At 42.0% G+C, this 21,082-nt stretch overlaps 2 protein-coding genes across 4 annotated transcripts in view; both read right to left on the reverse strand.

The window, feature by feature from the left end:
* LOC108110117 (putative mediator of RNA polymerase II transcription subunit 26) overlaps positions 1–21,082 on the reverse strand; it is an 82,924-nt gene that overhangs the window by 46,758 nt on the left and 15,084 nt on the right. Inside the window, exon 2 of one of the 3 annotated variants that reach the window (XM_017219020.2) lies at positions 12,661–12,731. The exons of the other annotated variants lie outside the window; for them this stretch is intronic. The gene's annotated coding sequence lies outside the window, so the exon portion shown is untranslated. The remainder of the gene's footprint in view (positions 1–12,660; positions 12,732–21,082) is intronic. 3 annotated transcript variants of the gene reach the window in all.
* On the reverse strand, positions 556–4,362 carry LOC108110114 (aminopeptidase Ey). The gene is made up of 4 exons (XM_017219011.1): positions 3,755–4,362; positions 2,181–3,612; positions 1,552–2,036; positions 556–1,486 (listed from the first exon to the last, which is right to left on the reverse strand). Exons 1-4 carry the CDS (start codon positions 4,360–4,362, stop codon positions 1,210–1,212), a joined length of 2,802 nt encoding a protein of 933 aa, XP_017074500.1. The 3' UTR covers positions 556–1,209.

The raw sequence follows: 21,082 nt of genomic DNA on the forward strand, positions 1-21,082 counted from the left end.
ACTCCCTATACCTCCGACCCTTCGACCCTTCGACCCTACGACCTCTGACCCCAGTTTCTATCCGCTCCAAAAGAAGAGAATTGTAAATTACAGTTGCATTCATTCATTGGGAAATTCTTCTTCTCTCTTTCGGCCGCCTGGGGATTCATGAATAAATGACAGCTCAACTTTGCTCCCACTCTGTCATCAGATATATACATCTATATAATACTATATATATATATTTATATATATATCGTATGTACGCTGGGGGAAATTTGAGACTCACCTCATTAGCACTTTGTTTGCCTGGCCACGCGGCGTATGTGTAATATGCGATATTACACCATGGCACACCAAAAGAGATGCAAATAAGAAGCTAATTAGGCGCTGATTGATGCCTCTTCATGACCAGTCAGTCAGTCAGTCAGCCAGCCAGCCATCCAGCCATTCAGCCAGTTAGCCATCCACACCATCACCATACAATATGGTAATGAATGCTGGAATCTTGGCTAATGGGGACAAGTCCGTAACCGAAATGTCCCGAAAAGATAGCCAAAATGCTGGCAAAGGGAATTGCATAATCATTCCGTCGATCCTTTGGCTGGGTAGGGTTGGCAAACCGCAGAGAGCAGGCGGCTGGAACTAAGCGCCTTAAGGCAGCTGTTACCCACCCTTCTCTCCCTTCGATTTTCCCCGACACCACCCCCTCTTCCTTCACTCATCAGCTGCCAGTTGTCAATTGTCAGTTGTCACTTGGCTGCCTCGTGTGGCCTGCTAATGCGATGCGTTGCGATGCGACGCGCATCTGAATGATGCAGCAACTGAAAATGCCCCAACTATGTAGCAACTGTAGCAAAACTGACTGGCAAACTGACTGGGCCAGATAGGCTGTGGCAGAGGCAAGGCTCACTAATTGCCACCGAACGGAAGGCAGAACAGACGGATACCAAGTCGCCACCCATGAGATCGCGTTAGTTATGTTGTTACGATGGATGGTTGACTTTGTTGGGTACAGCTTAGGGTCCCTGGGAGAATCAATGATTACCGAGAGTCTTCAACCGAAATATGGCTCTTTTGTGTTCCCAAAACTTTAATCTAATGAATGTCTTTGATTTAGTAAGTTTGTGCCAGGAATTTAAGTACTTAAACTTAAGTTTAATACTTATAAAAGTTGTTGGATTAAAGGCAAACTTCTTAGACACATTAGCAACTTTATTCCAAGACAACTCAATGCACATCTATTTCCTTTCCCTTTGAAGTTCCCGAACTCCGCCATAGGATTATGTTCCGGATGGCCGTCAACATCGGACGGAACTTGGTGGTCTGCCAGTGGATATTATCGCTGCCGCGTTCCAGCAGGATCTTGATCATCCCCTCCGCACCACTCATATCCCTTAAGATCTTATTTAAGAACTGGCTTAAAAAGTTCAAGTCCTTTGAACTGGACAGGCACTCGATCAGTGGCCTCATGAGACGTACCAGCTTGTTGGTGGAGTTGCTGCAGCTTTTAATTGAGGAAAACTTAAGTTTTGTTCTGTTCAGGTAAATCCTTTCTCTTCTTTCACTTACTAGTTACGTATGTGCTGCATGTTGGTGGACACATACCGCTTGGCCAGATCGTAACCCACGGGGTTGGAGACAACTGTCTTGAAAGTTCGCCAGGCGTTATGTTTGCGTGGGCCAGCAGTCTCGAAGATCCATCTAAGGACTCGGTCCAAAGCGAAGGGGTTCCGCGAACAGGCCAGAGCGGTCAGAAGGGATTGCTGTTCGGCGGCAAAGTTCGATCTCTGGAACATCAACTCCACGGTTTCCCTGTCCGCCTCGGTACCAAACCTCACAGCCGCGCAAAGGACCGTTTCCCATTCTCGGATGGTCATCCAGCCGCTCTTTGCCGGCGTTGCCTTTACAAATTCCCGACGAGCCAGGCTTACGCAGGCGGGCAGCTCATATTGACAGGCCAGACCCAAGATCAGCGGGCGGTGTGTCATATTCCCGGAAGTAAGATCTGTGGACACCTGCTGGAATTGCCGCTCAAGAAGGAGGCGCATGTATGTCTGAAAAAGTGCGTAAAACCTGACCTTAAATTCCCGTTCTAAGATTAAATGGTGAAGTTCCCTAAAAACCTAAGTTAATAAGGCTGAAACCTTGCCCAAATTGGGTCAAAACATATACCACCCCTTTGAGTCCCATAGACCCACCTTATAGACCCGGTAATTGTGATTCCTCTTGGCCACGTTGTTTATCCGTTCGAAGTTAATGCTTGTGGCTTGCCATACTACGTATTCGTCCTCATGCACAAGATAGCCGAGAATGCCCAAGACCATGGGATATGTCATGACACCACTCCAGGCCAGATTCAGGAGATCATCGACTAGCTGGGCCCGGCTGACACGATGGATCAGGCGGAACTTGTTCGGATCGGATAGCGTTTCGTTGAGCAACTGCCAGTTGCGGAGGTCATAGTTCACGCGAAATGGTGCCGAGTGTCGGGCGTTAAGTAACAGCCAGTCACTTGGTTTCGCCAATAGCTTTTCCATTCGAACGGGTCTGATCCGAACCTGGGTGCGTGAAAACGGACAGGTAAGCCATCGATTGGCAGTGGAGCTGTTTGACTGCTTGCAGCTGGGGCACGTGTAGCTGAGTGGCACCCACCAGCAGGGAGCCTTAGCCACGGGCTTTTTGAACTGCGAACTGATGAAGAAACGCTTCTGCTCCACAATAACCGAATGATCGTCATAGTTCCGTATGACCGTGAGCAGAGGATATCCTGGCTGCTTTAACCAGGATTCCATGGTGCGGGTGATGTTAAGACCCTTGCCCAGGCGTCCATTGCGATCCACGTGCAATTGCAGGACATCCCAGAAGTCATAAGAAGTGGCATAGCGATTGGCATAGATCAACAGGTAGCGACGAATTGCCGACAGCCACGCCTCCTCGCCCATGACACGATGCAGCATGTCAAAAAGAACGGTGGCCTTCGTCTCACCAATGTCATTATATGCCGCCCAAACGTGGGTCTCATTGGGTACCAATGCCGCCACCAGATCCGTATGCACATAGGCATCGTAGTCGAGCACAGTTTGGTAAAGCTTCATGGCGTGCCGCTCCTGGTAGTCCCATTCCGGACGCAGTGAATGCACTCCGAACCGAGAAAGGTACAGGGAAAAGGCATTCTTTAGCCAGATTTCGTTCCACCAAGGCACCGATACTAGGTTGCCAAACCATCTGTGCACCACCGTCTCAGCCACTGCCCGTGCCACGCCCTGCTGATCGGCCATCGAACTCCGTTGGCTATCGTATAAAAGGGACTCCTCCGAAAAGGTTGGCAGGCCCCAGGTCTCTTTCGCCTTGAAGGCAAAGTCTGGCAGGGCCAATAGGTCAACTTTTGGGTAGCCGAAGGTGCTGTTGAAAAGATTCTCGTAGAAGGTAAGTAGCGGCGCCACTACTGTGTTGGCGAACTCCGTCTGGGCCAGGGCATCCGGGCGGGCCCATGTGCTGATCGGACAGCCAGGACGATCGTTGGACGTAAATCCTGGCCTATCAAACTTGCTGATCGAGAAGGCCACTAGGTATGTTTGCATGGGTTCAGTCTCCTGGAACTGCGTCCACACGTAGCCCTTCATGTTGGCGCTTTAATTCATAGTGATTAAAAACGGCTACTTAAGAGTCGGATTAAGCTAATAATTTGGAAAATTCTGATTAAAAAGACCGAAAGGTGTCTTCTTTCTATCTCCCAAACCAATCTCAATCCCCTTCAAGGGCCATTACTCACTGTCGAATGGTCCGTTTGACGGGCATATTGGACAGAGCGCGATACTGTTGCGGATGTGCCAGGTTGATCGTGAACGGGGTCCTGAAAATGGGATCATCGAAGCAGGGAAAAGCCTCTCTGGCGTGATTTGGTTCAAAATTTGTGGCCGCCAGCCACTGGGCAAGCGTGGTGTTACGATCCACATAGGTGCTACTATAGAAACCGGTATGATCTGTCCTTAGGACACTGGAGAATGAAACGTTCAGTGCGTATGTGACATTGATCATAAGAGCGTCCTTAAGGTACACAGTCATCCGGCAAAGTCTAACATCTATATCCATTTGGCTGACAGTCACAGGATTGCCATTCTTGACGGTTAAGGCTACGCCATCCTGTTTGCTAATCACCAAATCCCGAACATTAAGTACCAGCTTCTTAGTAGGCCGTTCCGATCTCAGGTCAATCAGTACTGAACCGCCAAATGGTTGATAGGGCTGGTTGATTCGCGTCACGATGTCCAGGCGATACCGCAGCGGCACCAGCCATCGCGGCAAACGGTTGCAGGCTGTATGCCCTAGCTCAAGCGTGATAAAGACGTTGAGTATTGGCAGGTAGTAGCCCAAGCGCATGACTTAAAAAAACTAGAACTTTTCTCTAGTTCTAGTTCACCTGTTCGTGGCAGTAACGTGTCCAATTGGCCATTCGTCAGGCTTGGTTGTTCCATAGATGAAGAGCATCTAACTGCTTTGATACCCAGTAATGTTTTAATACAAATATATTTTTGGATATATTCAAAACTCAAATGGTAGTCACAGTAATCCCTTATATCCAACCACACTAACTTTGTTTCCGACTGTTGTTTTTGGATTAAATGGCCATTTCCCTTAACAGTTACTCTTATTAGCAAGTTAATTAAAAGTAAACAAAAGGAAAATTGAATATTTTAAACTGTTTAGCCTGAGATTAATATATTTTTTTCATATTTGTTTGTAGAAAATATGCTTACAGCATTTGTTTACATTAGTTTACAGTTACAGTCGGCTTGTTGGCTTGTGTGGTAGCCTTTTGGTAGATGGTCACCTTAAATATCGATATTATTTCGATAACCGATGTTAAGCTTAGTCAATTGTAAACAAATCTTTTGTATTCAAGACGCGAATAACAAAGTTTATAGTTTTAAGCGAAATAGTTGGGTAATTTGTTATTTTTTGAACAGAAAACATATAATATTAAAAATCTTTAATCTTTTCCATTGCTAGCCTTAAACACCAAGCAAATTAATAATGTAAATTATGACAAGACTTTGGCTTACTTTCGATTGAAAGGAAAATTCATGCAGAAGATGTAATAATTCGAAATGGAATCTGAATCCGATTTTGTGGTTTTCATCTGTTTTGCTGGTGATGGTGGGAATCCAATCGAATTCGCACACGAAAAGCACACAGAAGGAGCGGGCAGGAAGAAAAGAGACAAAAGGGGGGTGGGGCAAAAGAGGCAAAAAGGGGACAAACCACAGCACAATGTCATTAGCGCATGTTGGTCTCCTCTTTCACTCGTTATCTTTGTTCGAGTCCGTGTGTTTGTGTGGGGCTTGGCAATAAATTTCCAATTTTCGTGCAATTTTCGCAGAGCAGGCGGTGTATATACACACACACACACACATATACATACATACATACACCTTTGGAGGTGATTGGGACTGCGGAGGAGTCCGGTGTTCGGTGTTCGGTGTCCGCAGTCCAGAGAGCTTGGTTTTTAGGGGCCAGCCTGGCGTACTCATAAATACATTGACCAATAACATAATTTTTGTTTGTGTTGGTATATTGCCAAATGACCTCGTTACCCCGGTGGGAAAAATCGAGGGGCAAGGCAGGAAAATCACTGCCACAACACGACACAAAAAGGCGACAAAGGCACCGAACGTGCGGCATATGTTGCTCTGTGTGTGTGGTGGAGGCGGTTGTTGGGTTGGGTTGGGTTGGGTTTTTTATTTGGGGGCAGCATTGGGCGAAGTAGGCGTATCCCTGGCCCTAGCGGAAGTCGGCTGAGGCCCCTCAACGTTCGCTCAGCTCGCAGTGCGGCATTATAATTAATGGCCATGTTGGGGCATATGACCCCGCATTTCCATACTACCGACCTTTCGTCCGAACCACCTCCCCTCACCATCCGACTTAGGATATTAAATGTAACGATGCAAGCGGCGAGGCGAGACAGTTGGCTATGAATACGACATGTTGTGTGTAGTGTGTTGTGTGTTGTGTGTGTGTGTGTGTGACGAACCAAACAGTCCAACTGCCCACAAGGTAGGGCTCGTGCGGCTGCTGCTGATGATGATGATCACATGCTATTAAACCGCAATACAATAGCAATTTTCAAATAAATGATTTATGGCTCTGGACATGACACACACAGCTGTCGAGTGTATAAGTGTGTGTGTGTGTGTGTGTGTGCGGAGTGCTGGCAAATGCCAAAACTGCCGCAGTCCTTTGCTGCCATAAACCAAACGCCAAAGACTGGCCCAAAAAAAAAAAAAAAAAGAAAAGCAAACCAAAATGGGGAAAAACTGAAAGCGAGAAGAATCACAACTGGAGACATGAAAGCCAGAAAAACTGAGAGCCAAATGGCCGGCGGACCGTCGGAAGGTCAGAGGTGCTGACTGAGATATGCTGAAAGTGGATGTGGCGGGGGTTTTGATGCATGGCCCAGGGTTCAGTAAGTCGATTTCACTTGGCCAATTGTTCGAACTGCAGTCAGTGAATTAAGCCAGGCAATTGCCACCATGGCCAAATTGTCAGCCAAGAATTTACTTCGATTTCCTTGCACTTTTCCATAGTCATTGAAGCCACTTCACTTTGCGATGAGCGATGATGATAGTAGTAGTAGTAGTAGTAGTCAGTAGTAGTTTGCCTTCATTTTCCAGTTCAGTCAATTTGATTAAGAGCACATGATTAAGATTATAGCAAGGATAGCTTCAGTGTTTATTAACTACTACACCTCTCAGCTAACTCTCTTAGTTAGATGCTGGCTGCATAATTTAGCTAAATCTCAATCTAAGACATTCTGAGACTCGTCGTTCTAGTTTAAAATCCATTACGTTAATGCTCTGGGATTATGATCAATTTTGATGAATGAAATCCTGCAGTCATAACGTCAACTAGGGAATCTTCACTCCCGTTCACTTCCTGTCTAAATCGCTTTCGATTGATGAACCTGATTCGAGATTGTTGGCTCAGGTGTTATTCAGATGTGCTGCTCGTCATCTTCCAGTTGGCAAGCCCATCTACTCACACATATCACGTGCTGTCATGTGTACACCCATACACCCATACACCCATACATACATACACCCATACATACATACACTCGCTTTTATGTGAGGGATGGCAATCTGTTGATTTGGCCACTTGGCATGGCACACTTTGCGACTCAGACGCTGAGGAAGTTGAAAACAGCGAGCCGAGAAAATGATGATTCCGTCTTCTCATGAATTTTCTTTCCCTTTTCCCTCTTTCCTCTGACTCTGCTTGCTGTTGCCTCTGGCAGCCTCCCACCTTGCAGCCGCTATTAAGTCATAACATTTATATTTCCTTTTTTTATACCCTGACAAATCAGCGCAGAGAAGTGGAAGTGGAAAAGTTGAATTGCGGAGTAGGGAACTGTCATGGCCAAGCAAGGCAACGGGTACATTCACCTGTCCCTGTTACAAACACACACACACCACATCCAACGATGTTGATGTCTCCATTTAGTGTGCGTTGTTGCCATTGTTGCTGCTGTTGTAAATTTTAATGCAAAACTCGTTTATAAACACACAACCGGCACAACGAGGCGAATTGGGGAAGGGCATATTCAGCGAGGCAAAGGCAAACGACATCGTCATTTTCTGCTCAAACGTTTGCGTGACAGTGCCACCCACTAAGCACGCCCACTCGCATAACCCACACCAAGCAGCCATCATTTTACCAACCCCCCTCTTGAAGCCACCCGCCAAGTTGGCTGCCATTTTGACAGATGCCAAACGCAAAGCGAGCAGCAAAGCTCCACATTTTTTATTTGTCTTTTTTTTTTTTTTGTTGCTTGTGCTTGGCTGGAAGGCAAATGGCCAAAAAGCTTACAAAATCATCGAAAGGGACAGATACCCTAAAGGTTTGTGAAAGTCTTAGGAGTATTCTTAAGTGAAACCAAGGACTAAGGATAAAGATTCAAGAAGTCTAGCTAATATCCATCACCAAAGTTTGGGTTTAGTTTAGGCCTGCCTTAGGCTTTCTATACTTTTGCTATTAAATTCATTTTATTGTTATTAAACTTTATGGTTTCTGCTTCCTGTAATAATTAATAAGTAATGTTTTTTAATCTAAAAACACTGAATGGGTGTTCTGGTTTAGCTTTTCGAAAATATAAGCTAATATTTTTAGTTTTTTTGGAATAATTAGAATGCAGATGTAAATATCAATACTAAACCTCTCATTACCATTAAGTTTCTTATTAGAAATATATAATACTTTATCAAAACCAATGAAATACATTGCAATAATACCCTATGCTTGTGTTTGTTATATTAATATTATAGGGTGACGACAAAAACAGGGAAACAAAATGTCCCGCAGCTGGAGAAATAACCTGCGGGGGCAAAGTTTACGGCTTTGCTTTGGACCGTCGTTAGTTGGGGGGTTTTACGACTCGTAACGCTTCTGACCTACCAAACACCCACCATCCAACCTACCATTGACCATAAAGATTAATACCACGTACCCCCGAACGCCATCCGGAGCGATAACAGTTGTGAGGTCATTGCAATGGCTCGCAAACTGTGGCAATCGTTATTATTGCAATTTCATTAGATGAAAAAGCCACAAAAATGAAATAATTAATGGCTGAGTGAAACTGAAATAATTGCCAATGTTATGCCCGAGGGTTAGGGTAGGCGGTTAATGATTTATAATTTATGAAATTGAACAAAAATTATAACAATTAAATGGGGAATTTCGATTGGAATGCCAATCTAAGCGGTCAATTAATTACTAATGCGTTTAACAAAACGAGACAAAAGAGCTACTTAAATTAAGTAGGAACAAAAAAGGGAGTGGGATAGGCATTTATAATCGAAAATTATTTGAAGTTAAAGGGATTATAGTTGGGCTAATAGTTCCTATGAATCACTCCTATGAATCATAACAACTCCCTAACTAATAGCATTCTTAAATCATAATTGTACTTTCCATTAATACATCTGTTTATTCCTATACTTGAACGACAATGTAAGCGGAAAGTTCGTTTATATTTATTTTTGATCCACTGCCAAAAGCTGCAGAACTGACCCAACACGAACTGGCAACCAGCAACTGGCAACTGGCAGCTGGCAACTCAGGCGGACTACGACTATATGTGGCCATATCGAGGCTATGAAATAGAAGAAACAAACAAAAAAAAAAAAAAAAAAAAAACTCCATAAAAAGTTTTGCAATTGCTTAAACGTGCCGTTCGGGCCGCATCATAAACCAGGACAAAACTTTCCCGCCCACCGTGTTCTGCCTTTTCTGTTGGGGACTTTAAAGGCTTTAAGTTCGAATTGCATTCCCCCCAAATGCCGGGCATTCCAAACAAGTCTGGGGTCAGGCGGGGTGGTGGGGGGTGTCAAAGTGCATGGCTATGTGTGTGGGTTCTTGGTTTGCTGGTATTTTTACCAAGCTTGCAGGCTTGTGTGCCACATTAGCCACATTCGGGGGCTTCTGCATTTTGAATTGCCTACTTTTCGGGGCAGTCATTTTGGGGGCCCTAATAACTTACGGCTCAGTGGTAAAGGCAACAACAGAAAAGTTAGCTGCATTGTTCAAGATTTGTTTCAATTTCCACAGGCAAAACTCAGGCTTCCTTTTAGTGCAGCAATCCTAAACACACACACACATAGGTATATAATATATACATAGAGCTAGGAACTGCTTAGATATGCTGGCCCTGTGCATGTATGCAAATAAGCAACAACAACGGGCAACACAACTGCTTGGCATACAATTTCAAATGATCTAATGAAACAACAACAAAGGCACAATAAAAATGCCACACGAAATGGGGATGCAGTGCGGTGGGTTGCATTGCCTGAGTGGCAGGAAAGCTCAAGGAAAACTCCATTTTACCTCCCCTCCCCCATCATCCACATACACATCATTGTGTTAGAGGAAAAGAAAATAAAAGGTACAGAAAAGAAAAGTAAAGGGATAAGAAATGCAATGAAGAAGAACTGAAAATGTGGAAAATCCGCTCAAGGAAAAGAAGAATCAGACTAAAGTACAATAGGAAACTTGGATGGAAAAGCAATGGAAAAATGGATTGACAGAATACAATTGCAATGAAAAACAATGCCCAGTTCTTAGTTCATTACTTTGGTTCTTAGCAGCTTAATTTTAAACATTCCTTGATGGATTTACACTGTTAAAGATTACAGATTTTTATGCGGATTATCTTAACCTAAATTGTATCTTTAAGATTGTTCCAAAAAGTATAAATTCCTTAAACTTCTCTTAGGTTTACAGTTCATAAACATAACTAAGAAACCAAAATCTTGTTAAAGACTCAATTTTCCAAATAAAATTCTCCACAAAACTTTAAGCTAAAGAAAGTAGGAAAATTCATAACAAAATTGAAGTTGAAATGAAAATCTCCTGCAAAGCATTGCCAATTTCTCTCTTAGTCCTTAGATAAACTTAATCAAATTTGTTGTCCCTTAACAAAACTGTGGAAATCTTGTTAAATTTTGCATCGGTAACTGGTTATCCTGGCTACCCCCGCCCCATTTCAGTTTCTGTTTCTGTTTCAGTGGCTGCAACTGTTTTACTGCGGCTGGTTGTATGCCATCCGAATCCCCGAATTCGAGCTACAGCAAACCCCTCGTTCAACCCCTCAAGGGAGTTTTATCAATGCAGCGTCAGGCGACGCCAAAGGCGACGACCAAAAGCAGTTTGCGGCTGAAGCGGGAAGGATATGGAGAATGGTGGATGCAGGACGCAGGATGGATGGTTGTTGGAGAGCTGCCTTGCGGCTAACGGAAACCGCAGAAACCGCTTTAGCCGCAATGACTGCGCTTGCCATGTGCCCTGCATTGCCACGACACCCCCCCACTCCCCCTTTTGCCAACCAACAATCCGCCCGCGAGCCCTTTTCAACATGCATTCCCAAAAAAAAAATAAAAAAAAAAAACGATATGGCGGGAGTTCACTGAGAGGAAAAAACGATCGGCCAATGCAAGCAAAAAAAAAACCCCATTTCGAGTATAAATCATGTCAAAAGTGAAGAAGGCCAGGAATGGAATTTAAAGTCCGAAATATGGTTACCATTCACCGCCCATTCATATGAAATATTCAACATAATCTTCTGTTTAATCTTAATTCAAGTGCAAATATTTATACAATCAATCGCATTTCCATGCCACATGCCACATAATTCATCATTCGATTCAAGTGATAAAAGCAAAAGGACACCACCATTGCCTCTACTTGCTTTTCATTTAACTATTTGTTTTAATGAAGAAATATTGCCTGATTTTAACAGTTTAATAAGTTAACGAGAATTGAGACAAACTTTTGAATGGACGGAGGAACCCAGTGAAATCTGCCAGTAAAGTTATTATTATATTAACTTAAGTAGTTAACTAATTAAATGCCACAAATTATACCACCAATGTGCCGCACATGCCACTAAAGTTTGTTTCTGGTTTTGGAAAATCAATAAATCCGAAAAGGTAGTTATGATTTTCTAGTTACTTTGTGGAAAATCTATTAGCTGACCTCCATTTATGTTTAAAGGGAAATCTTTGTAGCAACTTAAGTTATTAGTTAACTCAAATTGAAGCTTTCATTTCTCTCAGTGTTGTAACTACAAGCACGCATGCGATTTCCTCGATTCGCAATTGTGCAAATGCAGTTTTGGTCGGGACAGCTTCTTGCTGGTGGTTTTTGCTTCATTGCAGATTGAGAATTCGAGGTTGGTGAAACTTTGGCAGCACAGCAAACTCAGGACCAGTCAACAGCCCTGCTTATACCTTCTTTTCCCATTAACCTTTGACTACTCTTAGCCCCCCCTTCCACCCCCATCTCCTTAATCTCCCATCATTTTCTGCACTTAGTTTCGATTGTTTAAGCCACTTAATTAACTCGTTGCGGTTTCTCTTTTGGCCATTGTTGTTTTTGACGACTTTTTTTGGCCATGCCATGTGAATTATGTTTAATAAGTGGTAGAGTGTTGAGGTGGCTTCTTTTCGCTCACCGACCGCGTAACTGGAGCAGAAATTAGCACAGAGAAAGCTCGGTACCTATGAAAATGAGACGGGGGGGCCGGGGTGCTGGGAACAAATACGACATTCATTTTCATGACCTCCCCTTACGCCCTTCTTATTTTACCATTTTCCAGCACTCCCTAGTGCGGCCAATTCAACGCGAAATTCACGGGTTTCCTGCAACGTGAAAACAGCCGGAAAATTATACCAAAAAGGGCGGTAACGGACAAGCAGGAGGGGCGTGGCTGGGATGGGAGGGCGGAGGGAGAGAAGGGGGAACTGTTTCCGTCGGACGTCGACGGCCAATTGCCACTGACCGAAAAATCGAGTAAAGAGAAGCCAAAGACAAAGTGCAGCAGCGGCAGCAGCAGCGGCAGCAGCAGCGGCTGGGGGGAAAATTCGAGTTGGCAGGGGGTGTTAGATAGATAGAAGGCAGAAATAATATTGGTTTAGCTTCTGCAGTTACATGGTGAGGGGGGGGAAGGAAAAAAGGCAGCCAGAAGGGGTTTTCCAAGAAGGTGGAGTACATAAATTTCCAAGCGGACAGCAAGGGGGGCGGTAAAAAAGATATATTTCCCTCTCACTCCCCTTCTACGAACATCATTCGCCCTTAAAAACAACAGAGAAATTCCCAAAAGCAAGATAACAGATTCCTTACCATATCTTAGCATATAATGTATTTACGATATATCGTTCTTGTATAAATTGAACCAAAAGTGCTCAACTCACCTGAAAAGAAACAAAAAAGGGAAATGCATTTCGATTAGTTAGAGTAGGAAAATTCTTATTCCTAAGCTGTTAAATAAAAACAAAGAGAGAGAGAGTGAGAGAGAGAGGGGGTAGGGGTAGGGGAAATGTCATGCCAAAATGAAAAGATATAGGATTAAGAATTATAGAGAAATCAAATTGAAAGAGTCTGAAATTGTAAGGGAAAAGACCAACTCAACTTCAAAGTCAACTTCAAAATTGAAGCCAGCAAAAAGGCTGACATGTGTGAGTTTTTGCAAACTGTTAAATAACTAGAAATGCTAGCACTATATATATATATATTCTAGGTTTATGCGGAATACTTTTCATGCAAAACCAAATTCGAACAAGAAAGTAGAATATTATGATTTCTATAAGCCATTTTCTGTTCACACAAATTGTGGCCTATTTTGATTTCACATATTTGTAAATTCATGAAATTCATAGCATAAACACCGCATTAGATACACACTCACATATACACACACACACACCAAAGCAAGGATAAAAGTGTGTTTGTATATGATTTGTTTATTTGGTTGGAAGTCATGCAAATGAGACTCCGACTGAGGCACGCACAACAAACTGAACTTTTGACTCAACTTCCATGTACATACAGTGCCGAACTAAATTTTTGGCACAGAAGGCTTCATGAACTTTAGGGCACGATTTCTCCCCTTAAAATTGAGATATTTAAATAAACCAAAATTTATACATATAATGTTATAAAAACATAACACGACAAAGTTTATTTCAACTTTTTACCTTCAATGGTTGATTTTTAAAAATTAAATAACATAAATAAGAGGTGAATTTGGCTGAACAAAATTTTTGGCACACTTATTGAAAAACTTAAAAATAAATGAAAATAACTAAAATAAATACTTTGTGGGTAAGCCATTTTGTTTTATAAAGGCTTCCAACCGTCTTGGCATCGAAGAAACGAAATTTTGGGTTGTTTCTGCCCCAATATTCTGCCCCTTTTTCTATTAGAGCCACCTTCAGCCCGGAATTTGTTTTTATCGCGCGTTTTTTAACGCACCTGTCCAGCTCCTTCGCACAAATCTTCAATGGGATTGAGGAGGATGCGGCAGAGTATGTTGGACGTTATGTGCGACCCACATACGCACATCATAAGCCGTATGCTTTGGGTCATTATCATGTTGAAATGGGAATGATGGTGGGAAGTTCAACTTTTCGGCACTTTTTTTTTTAATTTCTTTTTAAAATATCTAAATAATATTTTTGTCCATGATGCCTTCTATAAACTCCAGTTCGTTGACCCCTGAAGCGGACATGCAGCCCCACACAACAACGCCTCCACCACCATGTTTCACCGTCGATAGAAGGTTATTTTTCTGCAGCTCAGTATTCGGTTTTCTCCAAACGCATTGCCCGCCATCAGATTGGAAAATTTTGATTTTGCTTTAATCCGAAAATATTACATTATTCCAAAAATCAATTGGCTTCTTCAAATATTCTTTCGCATAGTCTAATCGCGTCTTCTGATTCCCTTTTGATATAACTGGCTTTCTTCTAGCCACTCGGTTATTATAATTTGCCTGATGCAGGGTCCCTTGCACCGTTATTGGATGAATTTATTTTCCAAACTTTTTTTTAACTTCTGCTGCGATCTGAGTTGAAGAAATTTTTGGGTCCACCTTCACCATTTTCATAATGTGGGCCTGTTCCCGGGCGGTCAAAGCCTTGGGTCGTCCGGTGTGTTTTGCGCTTTCCAAAGAAGAAGCTCCCTTAAACGGCTTATGATGTGCGTATGTGGGTCGCACATAACGTCCAACATACTCTGCCGCATCCTCCTCAATCCCATTGAAGATTTGTGCGAAGGAGCTGGACAGGTGCGTTAAAAAACGCGCGATAAAAACAAATTCCGGGCTGAAGGTGGCTCTAATAGAAAAAGGGGCAGAATATTGGGGCAGAAACAACCCAAAATTTCGTTTCTTCGATGCCAAGACGGTTGGAAGCCTTTATAAAACAAAATGGCTTACCCACAAAGTATTTATTTTAGTTATTTTCATTTATTTTTAAGTTTTTCAATAAGTGTGCCAAAAATTTTGTTCAGCCAAATTCACCTCTTATTTATGTTATTTAATTTTTAAAAATCAACCATTGAAGGTAAAAAGTTGAAATAAACTTTGTCGTGTTATGTTTTTATAACATTATATGTATAAATTTTGGTTTATTTAAATATCTCAATTTTAAGGGGAGAAATCGTGCCCTAAAGTTCATGAAGCCTTCTGTGCCAAAAATTTAGTTCGGCACTGTATGTAGGTGGGGCGGGGGACATTTCTAATTATTTTGCATTTTTCAACTCAGTAGAAGGGGATGGGGATGGGGGCGAAGGAAAGGACAAACTGCAGACAGGAAATTAAAATTAGAATGAGCAGCAAAAATAATCAAAAACGGGCACGATTTAATAGAGTAAAAAGTTTTACGTTTGCCAGAAGTTTATAAAGTTTTCATCTGCATTTAAAGGCTTTTCAATGACCCAATTTTCCTGTTAACCACAGGAAGAAGATCAACTATTGGTCTTTATGGCCATACTAAACAATTTGTTTTCCTTTTTAACGAAATAACTTTGGGTTTATACAAGGAAAAACAAAGATTTAACGAGTTGTTTTGTTGTAGGCTGACTATATGGTCACCTTAAATATATCGATATACTTTCGATAACCGAGGTTAAGCTAAGGATAGGATAATTGAATTTTAAGCATTTTTCGATTGGATTCTTTCTTGGTTGAGAAGTGAAATCAAAGAGACGTATGGAGTATACCTACAAGCAGACTTTTACAGTTTAGTTACTAATTATGTTTAATATTAAGTTAAAGTCCTAAAGTTATGCCTTCTCCTAAAACATATCTCAATCAAACAAGGACAATTAGTTCACATATCTAAACGATCGGGGCCATTAGCAGTAGAGGCTGACTATGTGGTCACCTTAAATATCGATATAATTCCGATAACTGATGTTAAGCTAAGATAAGATTGATTTTTAAGCTTTTTTCGATTAGATTCATTCTTGGTTGATAAGTGAAATGAAAGAAATAAACTTTTAAAGTTTAGAACTTATTTGGTTTAATTTTAAGTTAAAATCCTTAACGTTATGCCTTCTCTTTATACATATCTCAATCAACAAGGACAATAAGTTCACATATCTAAACGAATTGGGCCTTTAGAAGTTGTAGGCTGACTACATGGTCACCTTAAATATCGATATAGTTCCGATAACCGATGAACCGAGGTTAAGCTAAGACAAAATCATAGATTTCAAAGCATTTTTCGATTGGTTTCATTCTTGGTTGAAAAGTTAAAAGTTAAGAGACGAGTCGAGTAGAGACTTTTACAGTTTTGATACTTCTTATCAAAATCCTTAAAGTTATGCCTTATGCCTAATACATATCTCAATCAGCAAAGACAATATCTGAACGATCTGGGCCATTAGCCTGATTTGGCCCACATTGCAGCCATCCTGCAGGCCAAAAACACAGATGTTGCCAAACCTCATTATAGCTTCTGGTCATGTGAATCTAATGAAATCTTATGACCAAAAAATGTGTCTAGAAATTTGCAAAGATGTTTGCGCCACTGATGATGCCACACAAAAACAAGTAAGCGACTGAAAAGAAGTGGGGGGGAAATCACACACTCAAAGCGACAAGCACACACAAGGACATTCTATGATATATGAGATAGGGATACATATATACATACTACTATATATATATATAGCCATACTCATCCTGTTTGTGTGCGCTTTCTATGCGTTATGATTATATCTTAATGAATGTTTTGGGGGCAACACATAAATCAAATTGCGAAAACGCCACAAGCAGTTGGACAAAAGGACAAAGGACACTCTCGACAAGGAAGCCTACGAAAATGAAGCAAATAAACGACAGAAAGCTGAGTGGAAAACGTACCACGAACCACGGAAAATTCTGGTTCTAATGTTCGCGTTCGAGGAATGCAAAATCCTAAAAAGGATCCCTTCACTCTGTCAGCCAGCCAGCTCTATTTTCACTTCTCCCTCTCCTTTCGAGCTGTTTTAACGCCGCACTTAGTAACACGACAGCTTGGCAAATGTTTGGCTTTCTGGTTTGATTTCCATTATGGCTCTTGATGTTGGTCACTCATCTTTTTCCCCTCCCCTCCCCCCCACCAACACAGCCAACTCAGCCAAAATAGCAAAACACCCAACACCCAAAGGCATACAACAACAATGGAAAAACTGAGAGAATAATCTTATTTGCTGGGAAAAAAAGATAAAGAGACCAAGCAAGGAAAAGCTGTCTACCAGACGGCAGAGCCTTTAATAAAGCTGTCAACTTGTACTCTGCCGTTGAAAGAACGATCTCAACGATCTCTCTATGTACTGCAGTTCAAGGGGCACAATGCCAGCCCTCCAGTTTCCGCATATAATTTTCCCAAAATCTTCTCCATTTCAACATTTCCAGCGGCTTCCACTTAACCCGGTTAAATCCTGCACTTGCACTGCCAACACTCCCTTTTCCTTTTGCTACTAAAAACTGATAGCTTTTCAGTTTTGGAGAAGCAGCAGCTCTAGTCTAATGGTGCTCCCACCCCCCTGCCAACTCTCCTACGTTTCAGATTCGGATTCGGATTCCGATTTCCATGTCCATGTCCAGAAAAGGGGGCTTTGCTAAGCTTCAGTCTGAATTATGCACAGCTGTGAGTTATTTAAGCGTAAACTATACACACAGCAGGTGGCGATGACACCCCTCTAGCCCCCCTCTCTCCCTTCTTTCACTACTACTACTTTCCCCCCTCAATTTTCACCCACATTTTCACATTGCCTTTCAGCAAATGCAACTGCAAATAGAAATAAATGTCATTGTCCATACAAACTCGTACATATCTATATATATGCATCTCTACAATCTGTATCTATATTTCTCTCAGTTTCTGTTTCTGTTCCTGAGTGCTTGATTGTATGTGTGTGTGTAAGTGTGTGTGTGTGCATTGAATGGATAAAAGTCTGGTATTGTCAGTGTTGTTCTTGCTGTTGCCGAGGAACAAATGACAACAAGTGCACAGAGCGAACCTACAAGTTGGGCGACAAAAACAGCAAAAAAAAAACAAGAATACGACTGCACGCGGAAAACTTACAGTGAGAACAGTAGCAGTAAGGAAGAATCAAATAAATGAAATAAAAAAAAATGAAATCAACAACAACAACAACGAAAAAAAAGTCTGCGGCAAAAAAGGGCAAAAACCAGAGACAGGCAACGGGGCGGGGTGGTGATGGGGACGAGCAGGCACTGCGCGTGCAGTGTGGCAAAAAAAAATGGCAACAACTTTTAAAACTCATTAAAATTAATGAAAGCCACGCACTTCAGGCCCAAGCCCAGAAACAAGAGAGGCGGCGCGGAAAAATAGTAGGGGTGGTTGCCTGGCTCAAGAGGCGCATTTCCAGGGGGGGCGGGGGGTTTTTAACGGGCGGAGATGCACATGCAATGGCGCCTGTAATTATACAAGTGAGCTAGCATATTGCAACTGAATCTCGCCTCGCCTTGCCTTCTCCTCATCCTCCTACTGCCCCTCCTCGGAATGGAATACGTTGCTTGAAAGTTCATTAAAACAAATTAAAAAGCAAGAGAGCAAAAGGCAAAAATGGGAAAATTGTCGGGGCAAACGTGCCGGAAACTAGGCAATACTGGGGTCACCGCTTGAAGGGTGCAAGGGGTCATACCGGAGGAGAGAGAGGAGAGATTGTGCCGGATGGTGGTGGCGTGTCAAATGATAATGGCGAAGAAATAGCTGATGCTGCGGTCAGAGGAGGAGGCTATCAAGTAAGAAAGCCAGCCTTGAAGGCCAATGTGTCAGGAGGTTACCAGGAATGGTGGTTGCTTGACATTAAGTACAAGAAACTGGAGCCGAAATGGGAAAACTTTAAGGTGAGAGAGAGAGAGACTGGAAAATTCTAATAAAATTCAAGACACAGGAGGGGGGGGGCAGAGAAAAAACGCGGAAATTGGGAAAAAGGCAGAGGTAAATGAGAAAGTGTAAAAAATAATGAGAGCGAAGCAACACTTTCTCAATTAGCTGCAATGGCACACTTACAGATGTCCAATAAGAACTGAACTGGTAAAATATAAAATATATCAGCCGGTTGGAAAATGTTCAATTACAGCGGAATGAAGTGAATGTATCTCAAACTCAAACTTAATGAATTTAAAAAGGGAACAAAATGGAAATAACTTAAAATAAAGCTAAAAGAAGGAAAAGAAAGATAAACAAGAACTAAGAGAAAGAATGTCTAAATAGATTGTAAAAAAAAAAAGAAAAACTAAAATGAAAAACTGCAACAAAAGGAAACTTCCTTTAACTAAGACTTTGCTAATTGATTTTAAAATGCATTTAAAAAACGAATTTAATTAGGAAAAAAAAGAAGACAGAAAGAAAGCGAAAAATCAACAAACTTAAGGCAAGACTTTCTTACTGCTTAACTGTTGTTGGCCAGGAAAGGAAAACGGAAATCTCTATAACAGATTTACATAACAATTCCCTAACGTATATTACGTATACGCAGGTTGGGCCATGTTTGGCGTGTTGTCTTGCACGTGGCACTAAAACACAACAACAAGGACACACACAAGTACAAGTACCAAAAATCAATCGCATAAACTAACCATAGTTTGCCTATGGCCCACCCACCAAAGACCCACCCAAAATACCCGAAACACACGGAGGCCACTTCCACTTCCATTTCCACATGCATAATCGAGCAACGTCAAACAAAATTTCACTTGCCAGACAAACAGAGACGTTGTCCAAAACTGACAATCAAAGGCGCCACCAGGAAAGGGGCGTTCTAGCTTAGTAGATGGGGCAGAGAGAGAGAGAGAGCGGAGTTAAAGGGGATTTTCGGTGGTGCCTACAACATTTTGACAGCAATCTCGCAAACACGCACACAAGCTGAGGAAAATTCTCAGCTCAAAGCTGGCCACAATTACAGAGGGGAAGTGTGGGAGGGCAGTATAGTATAGTAGAAGGTATGGGTAGGTAATGGGAACTATAATGTGTGCACTGCTTACCTCATTCACCACCCCACTCTAGAAGCCTCTATATTCATCCAAACCCAAACCCAAACCCAAACCCAAACCCCACACAGCACACACAGTACAGGAAACCCCTTTCACTGTTTGCTGCTGCAGGGGCAAAGTCAACAAAGCGCGTAATTTACATTTAAGAACTGCTGCAAAAAGAACAGGAAGCAACAACAACAACAGCAGCAACAGCAACAGCAACAACAGCAACAACAACAACTTGCAACTAACATGAACAATGCATTTGAATTGTTGTTGCTGTTGCTGCTGCCACTCGGGAAACAGAGCAAAGTGCAACAAATGGGAGGCCAACACTTGAAACTAAATTGTTTAATTATGATAATCAAGAGGGAATTAGGCGAAAGGAGAGCGACTAGGAGAGTGACTAGGAGAGCGACTAGGAGCTATTAGTAGTAACTAGAAGCTACTAGGAGCACCTACGAGCCCAAGAAAGGCCTATACTTGGATTAAAACCTAGCCATATGGCGAAACATGGCAAATCGATTTAGCCAAAGATGCAAACATGCAAACTGCAATTTCCTACATTTTCATTTTAATCCGTTCTTAACTCTATACTGGCTCTAGATCTGCAAACTATAAAAGTAATTGATACACCAAAAAACCAGAAAACAACATCGTGTTTTATCTCATTTAACTAAGAAACCAATTAGTTTTAAACATAGGCTTAAATTCACTCTCATTCCGGCTGAAAATAATCAAAACCAAAAAGCTAAATATATTATTTGCCTAACACTTTATCCCGGCTTGGTGAGATCAAAGCTGAACTGGCGGCTGGCAATCAAACTAATAACGATATTAAAATCAGCATTGCAATTAATTTAAATTGGCATTAAAGTTGGCAACTAACAACGACTAAGTGTTGTGCTAAAACAGAGGAATTTAATGGAAATTATAAGCAGTCAAAGGGAAACGCACGATTAAGATATAACAGAAAATGTGAATGGCAGCATGAAGAAAAAATGCAAAAAAGAAAAAATGCAAAAAAGAAAAAGGCTCAGGGACATGTCAGAGGGTTAAGAATATGCCTGGGCGATTGCAGGGCAACAAGATGAGGGGTTAAACCGAGAGAGAGAGAGAGAGAGAGAGAGGGAGAGAGGTAGAGTAGAAGAATCCTAACGAAATGCAATTTTAAAGCATACTTTGGGGGCAACGAGCAGAAGAGAATACTCGCATACACTTGTCCAACTACTAGTTTTTCCATTTTTTTCTCGTTTTCTTTTTTTTTTT

This window comes from Drosophila eugracilis, unplaced genomic scaffold, assembly GCF_018153835.1.
Source record: "Drosophila eugracilis isolate 14026-0451.02 unplaced genomic scaffold, ASM1815383v1 contig_2155, whole genome shotgun sequence".
NCBI lineage: Eukaryota > Metazoa > Arthropoda > Insecta > Diptera > Drosophilidae > Drosophila > Drosophila eugracilis.

Coding starts and splice junctions, on each gene's coding strand:
- LOC108110114 (XM_017219011.1), bottom strand. CDS start 4,362: ATGCGCTTGGGCTACTACCTGCCAATACTCAACGTCTTTATCACGCTT. Junction 3,613..3,754: donor GTCAAACGGACCATTCGACA/GTGAGTAATGGC, acceptor TATGAATTAAAG/CGCCAACATGAAGGGCTACG. Junction 2,037..2,180: donor ACAATTACCGGGTCTATAAG/GTGGGTCTATGG, acceptor GCACTTTTTCAG/ACATACATGCGCCTCCTTCT.